The sequence below is a fragment of the Malurus melanocephalus genome, unplaced genomic scaffold, assembly GCF_030028575.1.
Source record: "Malurus melanocephalus ecotype Western Australia unplaced genomic scaffold, MMel_1.1 scaffold_848, whole genome shotgun sequence".
NCBI lineage: Eukaryota > Metazoa > Chordata > Aves > Passeriformes > Maluridae > Malurus > Malurus melanocephalus.
In genome coordinates, this window is record NW_026624080.1 from 53,203 (window position 1) to 60,105 (window position 6,903).

General features: G+C 66.0%; 1 protein-coding gene across 1 annotated transcript; it reads left to right on the forward strand.

Moving 5' to 3' along the window:
• The first annotated feature begins 6 nt into the window (after positions 1 to 6).
• Positions 7 to 6,520, forward strand: C1QL1 (complement C1q like 1). Its single transcript, XM_057385621.1, has 2 exons — positions 7 to 699; positions 5,829 to 6,520. The coding sequence occupies exons 1-2, from the start codon at positions 139 to 141 to the stop codon at positions 6,006 to 6,008; spliced, it is 741 nt and encodes a 246-aa protein (XP_057241604.1). The 5' UTR covers positions 7 to 138; the 3' UTR covers positions 6,009 to 6,520.
• The last annotated feature ends 383 nt before the right edge of the window (positions 6,521 to 6,903 follow it).

Consider the following 6,903-nt stretch of genomic DNA (forward strand, 5'->3'; position numbering starts at 1 on the left):
CCCCCCGCCGCCGCCGCCGCCGCCGCCCTGCTCCCCCCCGCCGGCACCATTCCTTCCCCGGGGCGCCAGCGCGCCCCGGCCGGGCGGCGGCTCAGCCTGGGCCGGAAAACTTTGCTGGCGGCCGCGGCGGGGGTGGTGATGGTTCTGGTGCTGGTGGTGCTCATCCCGGTGCTGGTGAGCTCCGCCGGTGCCGACGGCCGGTACGAGATGTTGGGCACCTGCCGGATGGTCTGCGAGCCCTACGGCCCCGCCGCCCCCCCGCAGCCCGCCGAGCGCGGCCCCCTCCCGCCGCCCTCCACCCTGGTGCAAGGTCCCCAAGGCAAACCGGGGAGACCGGGCAAACCGGGACCGCCGGGACCGCCCGGAGAACCGGGACCGCCGGGGCCGGTGGGCGCGCGGGGTGAAGCAGGAAGACCGGGACCCCCGGGATTACCGGGGCCGGGGGCTACGGGCGCGGTGAGCGCRGCCACCTACAGCACGGTGCCGCGAGTCGCCTTCTACGCCGGCCTCAAGAACCCCCACGAGGGCTACGAGGTGCTCAAGTTCGACGACGTGGTCACCAACCTGGGCAACAGCTACGACGCCGCCTCGGGCAAGTTCACCTGCGCCATCCCCGGCACCTACTTCTTCACCTACCACGTCCTCATGCGCGGCGGCGACGGCACCAGCATGTGGGCCGACCTCTGCAAGAACGGGCAGGTAAGGGCTGCCCATCCCGGCTCCCGCTGCGGGAACAGGAGCTCCGCTGTCCCCCAAGCACGGGAGAAGCGCTCTGGGTGCTCCCTCGGGGTGCCCCGTCCTTTTCCTGGCCTCCGCGATGCACCCTCGGGATGTTTCCTCCTCCTCCTGGCCCCAAAAATGCGCCTCCAGGGTGCCACATCCTTCTCCCGGTGCTGCTGATGGACTGCGGGTGCTTCTCCAGGGTCCCCATCCTTTACCCAGCTCCAGAGATGCATTCCCTGGGTGCTCCATCCTTCTCCTGGCCCCAGGGATGCACCCCCAGGGTGCCACATCTTTCTCCCAGTGCTGGTGATGGGCTCTGGGTGCTTCCCGRGGGGCCCCATCCTTTCCCCAGCCCCAGAGATGCATCTCCAGGGTRTCACAGCCTTCTCCCTGTGGCAATGATGGGCTCTGGGTGCATCCCTGGCGTGCCACATCCTTCTCCCCGACACTGGCATGCACCCTGGGGTGCTTCATCCTTCTCCCGGTGGGGAAGGTGGGCTCTGGGTGCACCCCCAGAATGCTCTGTCCTTTTTCCTATCCCCAGGAATGCACCCCCAGGAGGCTCCCTCCCTCTCTCGGTGACAATGACGGGATGTGGATGCGTTTCCAGGGTGCCACATCCTTCTGCTGGGTGCCGAGGTGTAACCCCAGGGTGTTCTGTCCTTCTCCCAGTGACACAATGGACTCTGGGGACACCCCCGAGGTGCTCTGTCCTGCTCCCAGCTMTGGAGCTGCATCCTCAGCGTGTCCCAGCCTCCTCTCCGTGCCAAAGATGCTCCCCCAGGATGCTCCATCCTTCTCCCAGTGGCAATGATGGGCTCTGGATGCGTCCCCGGGGTGCTCTGTCCTGTGCCCTGCCGTCAAGGAGCACCCCTGGGATGCCCTGTCCTTCTCCCAGGGCTAGTGAAGGGCTCCGGGTGTACCCCAGGGGTGCCCGATCTGCTTCCCATTCCCCGACGCTGCCCTGTGTGCCCTGTCCCTTTYCCAGTGCTGGGGACAGTCACCATCCGCCTTGACGTGTCCCCAGGGGTTCCCTCAGCTCTTTCCTTGGCCCCAGAGATGTGCCTTGGGGTGTCTTGCAGTGCCCTGGAGCACCCCCACAGCGTCCCCGGGGTGTCCTGCCCGSCCCCCGCCCCCCGGTCGTGACATTGTCCCCGCTGCGGTCCCCGGTGGGGACAGGGYTCCTGGGCAGGGACAGTGTCTGTGGTGGCCTCGAGGGGGGCAGCGCCTGCCCCGCTTTTAGGGGGCTGCACCCCCAGCCCGGAGCCTGCTCTGCTGCTGCTGYTGTGTCAGGAGAGATGTCCCCAAGCCGGCTGGGCTGCGTGGGGTCCCCTCGGGGGACACATCCTCGAGGGTGGCTCCATCCTTCCCCCTTCCCGCTCCCGCATCCCCCCGACCCCATCCCGCTAAGCCCCGCAAATGCCAGGACTCAGCCTCGCCATCCCCGCGGTTTTCGGGGGGCCCTTCCCCCCTTTTTCCAAGCCGTGTCTCCCTCCCGGCCACCACTCGAGGGACAAGATGTGGCTGTGACCCCCGGGATGTCACCCGAGCTCAGTTCCCCTGGATGTCACCGCAGCCGGCATTCCCGCCGGGATCCATCCACCCCGCTCCCGCTTCCCATCGCTTCCTCCGGCRTCACACCCCGCGGCGCATCCTCGTCCTGAGAATGTGGGACCCCGAATTAACCCAAAACGGAGTTATCACCCCAAAAGCAGCCGGGGTGTGAAGGAGGGAGTGGGAGTCTTGTCACGGCCACCGCGCTTCACCCCCCGACTCTGAGCYCTTGCGAGCGGGAGCACAGCAGGAGCCGCTCGGCAGCTTTTCTCCTTCCAAACAGCTCAAATTTCCTTTTATTGGGATTTGTTTTTTGTCTTTCCCCACACTCCAGCCCCAGATTTTGGGGTGTCCCAGCGCCGCTTGGCACTTCTGTTTTTTTATGCCAAGCAGCATTCGTGTAACTCCAGACTGAGCACCCCAAAAACTCACCTCAACCCTTTTGCCTWCCACAAAATATTTTTGGGCACCACCCCAAACCTTTCCAGCCCCCAACTCTGCGGGGCATCGAYATTCCTGGATGAATTTCCAGAAGCTATGGAGCCCCTTGTCAAGCGGAGCCGCGCTCGGGCGGGTGATGCAGCTTAATTAACTGCTTGTTAATTACTAACAAGGCATCGCCGCATCGATATCTATAAAAAAGATCCCCCACAATGCCCCAAATAATTTAAAAATGGGGTTATTTAGGGGTTTGCTGCCAAAAATCCCTTATCCCTGGCATGGTGTGGGGTTCCCAGCGGATAAATGTCGATCCTGCCATCTTCGGAGCGACTCAGAACTTGGGGGCCCCCTCTGACCCCCAAATTTCCCCTGGGTGTGGCCGCTTTGGGGGCAGCCCATCACCGTTGGGTCGGGGCTGCAGTTAATGAGAGCCAGGGGAGCTGCTGCTGGTGGTTAATTAGCATTAATTATTATTTGTATTAGCCCGTAGCTGAGGCGAGGGCAGCGGGAGGRGGGAGGTGGATGGACAGAATGACGGACGGATGGACGGACGGACAGCGGGATGGGACCGGGGGGGGTTTGGGACCCCCATGGTATAGGAGGGCCATCTACAGCTCAGGAGGGTCAGAGCCACAGGGGTCCCTGTTGGGGACAGCCCCCAAGGGTACACAAGGACCGGCTGGGGGTCCTGGGGGCACCCACTGCCCTGTCTGGGGATCCTGGGGGGCACCTGCTGCTGCGCCCAAGGGTCCTGGGGGACACCTGCTGCTGTGCCCAGGGGTCCTGGGGGACACCTCCTGCTGCACCCATGGGTCCTGGGGGACACCTGCTGCTGTGCCCAAGGGTCCTGGGGGACACCTGCTGCTGCACCCAGGGGTCCTGGGGAACACCTTCTGCTGTGCCCAGGGGTCCTGGGGGACACCTGCTGCTGTGCCCAGAGGGGTCTGAGGGGGAGCACCCACGGCTGCTCTCGGAGGTGCTGGTGGGGCACCCAGCGCTGTGCCCGAGGATCCTGAGGAGCACCTTCTGCTGTATTTGGGGGTCTTGAGGGGCAGCTGCTGCCACGCCTTGGGAGTCCTGGACCAGATCTGGGTACRTGGGACACGTGATGTCCCTGAGGCCCCAAGTGTCACTGCGAGCAGCTTGGCCTAGACATGGCAGCACCCCGCTGTCCCCTGACTTTTGGGTTCAGCCACCTTGGGGACCGCTTCAGAGCRTCCCCAGCACCGGGGACACCCCCAGCATTGTCACTGGCGTCGGGGACAGCGGCTGCAGCAGTCGGGRCCGGGGCCGTGTCGCCACCATTGCTCCCACCTCCGGGCTGTGTCACGGGGAAACTGAGGCACAGAACAGGACAAAGGGGTGAGGCCATCGCGGGGGGCCGTGGTGGCAGCCCCCCCTCCCGTGCCACTGCGCTGCCGGGAGCGGCTCAGCCCGGGTCCAGCGCTGCCATTTATCTTCCCTGGTTAGCGAGGGCTGGCGGGCGCGCCGTGACGAGGCGGCTCCCTAACGAGGGAAGACGGATGGCACCGGGCAGCTCCAGCTGTGGCGGGGGGGACAGCGGTGGGAGCCCGGCGCCAAAYGGCTTTTCCTGCTTCTCCTCCCACTCCTCTTCCTCAGCAAAACCCCACGAGAGGCAGCGTMCCCTGGAGATTGGGGCGCTGTGACKGGCTGGGATCCAGTGCCCACCCCGGGGGTGAGGACCCTCGCGGTGGCAGGGTAGACACAGGGTGACTTTTAGCAGGGTGACARTGTTGGGGGTGGCATGAGGGATACGGCTGTGTGGGTGAGAACAAATCTTTTGGGATCCCCAGCCGCGCCGTCCGTAGGTTCCAGAGTTCACAGCATCTCACCCAGCATCGCTGGCGGTCGGTGGGCGCGGGGAGGTGCGGCTGCACCCCTGGGGAGGAGTGACCCCTGGGACCCCTGTCCTGGGGACAAAGGACAGCCCTGCATGGGGCCAGCCCTCCTCCCCCCGCCGCTCCGGTGCCTGCCCGCCCCGCGCGAGCCAATTAAGAGCCGATTGTCGTCGGTTGTAATTAGCGGCACCTTCTCCCGGCGCAGCGCTTCTGCATTTCACTTGGGATTTCACCAGCCGCCTTGTCACTGTCACCCAGCGCCGCGATCTCCCCGCGAGGCGCCGGCGGAGATTTGATTACCCAAAGAATTCTGCAGCGGCAGCGGGCTCCAGCCACGGAGCGGCTTCTCCAGGCGGTGACGGCTCCTCTGGCTCTGCCGGCACCCAGGAAACCTTCACGGGGGGAGCATCCCTGCCCGCAATGGGTGCGGGTTCGTGTGAGGGGGGATTTGAGTTCAGCCCCCTACACACGCTCAGGGTCCCTGTGCAGCTCCTGGGAAATTTTTGGGGATGCGCTGGGTTCAGTGGCTGGTTTGGGGCTGGGCTGGGAGATGGGATCCTGTGTCCGGGCATGGTCTTGTATCCAAATCCAGAGATGGAGTCCTGTGTCTCAGCTGGGACCCTGCATCCTAACCTGGATCACGGGTCCCATGATGGAGCTGTGGTCCCACATCCGAGCTGGGAGCTGGGCTCCTSTGTTCGAGACATGGTCCCACATTGGGCTCTGGAGCTGGGATCCGGTATCTGAGCTGGGATCCTGGACCCGGSTCCGGAGTCAGGGTCCTCTGTGTGAGCGGTAGTCCCGTGTCTGAACCCGGAGCTGTGCTCCCTTGTTGGAGCCGTGGTCCCATGTCTGACCCACGGTCCTGCACCCAAACCCGGCTTTGGGGTCCCGAGTCGGAGCTGTGGTCCCCACTCCTGTATCAGAGATGGAGTTCTGTGTCTGAGCTGCAGCCCTGAGCCGCAGTTTGAGAATCCAGAGCCGCGGTCCCACATCTGTGCCGTGATCCTCACCCAAACCCAGAGCCGCGGTCCCACATCTGTGCCCGCCGGGTCAGGGAGAGGCTCCGGGCGATGCTCGGAGGAGCCGCCTCCACCCGGGACCCGTTCATCCACGGGTGGGGATCCAGGACACCCCACGCTACCCCGGGGCGGGTGGATCTGGCTGTGGGTGAGCCAAGACCCGGGGTGTCCCGTGGGATCCGCGGGCCGAGGCGTGTCCTGAGCCGGTCCCGCGGTGTCCCCTGGGCAGGTCCGGGCCAGCGCCATCGCGCAGGACGCCGACCAGAACTACGACTACGCCAGCAACAGCGTCATCCTGCACCTGGACGCGGGGGACGAGGTGTTCATCAAGCTGGACGGGGGCAAAGCCCACGGYGGCAACAACAACAAGTACAGCACCTTCTCCGGCTTCATCATCTACTCGGACTGAGCCCGGACCCGCGGCACAGCCCCCGGCATTCCCCGCAGTGACCCCCCAGCCCCACGGTATCCCCGTGCCGTGGTTCCGTTCCCTGCTGCCCCCCAGCCCCGCAGCCTCCCCKCGCTCCTGCCCAGCCCCACGGCATCCCCCTGCCACCGTCCAGCCCATGGATCCCCCGCTCCCAGCGCTACCGGTGCCTTCGGTGCCCAGACCCGCTCTCGTTCCATCAGCTCGCTCCAAGGCTGCCAATCGAGGGCTTGAGGTTCCGGAGGGTTGGGGGGTGGCAGGAGGCTGGGGGTGTCCCCCKCGCTGCCCCACGGGACCCCATCCCCGGCTGTGCCCCCCGTGTCCCGCCCCTGCTCTCTGCCCGCCGCGGGGCGATGCCGGGGGTCTCGGCGGGGTCCGGCTGTACAGTGTCCTCACGGCCCCGGGCGGGGGGCTGTGCTGGGGCGGGGGGAGCCGCTGTTCTGCCCCCGCCTCCCGCCGGGGTGACAACATGGTAAAGCAGAGCTGTGATCTCTCCCCGTCTGCTGTCTGTGTCCCCGATGTCCCCCACCCCGGGGGACGATGCCGCCACCTCCCCGACGCCGCTTTATCAAATCAACCCAGTCAAGAGAGGCTCCCTGTCCCTCTGCCACCTTCGGTGGGGACACGGGGGGTGCCGCCACTGCTGTGTCGCTGTCCCCAGAGCCCAGGTGTCACATGTGGGGGTGTCCCCTGAGAAACACAGCATCGCCACTTCGAGAGGAGGGACACGGGCAGTCCACACAGAGCCACTGGGACCCTCGGGCACACGCGCCCGTCACCGCTGCCTCGGCACGGGCAGGACGTGGCCCAATTAGAGGTGACAGCGGGTGCCCGGGGCCAGGGGCCGCCTCCGGAGTGGCTGTGGTGGGATCAGAGG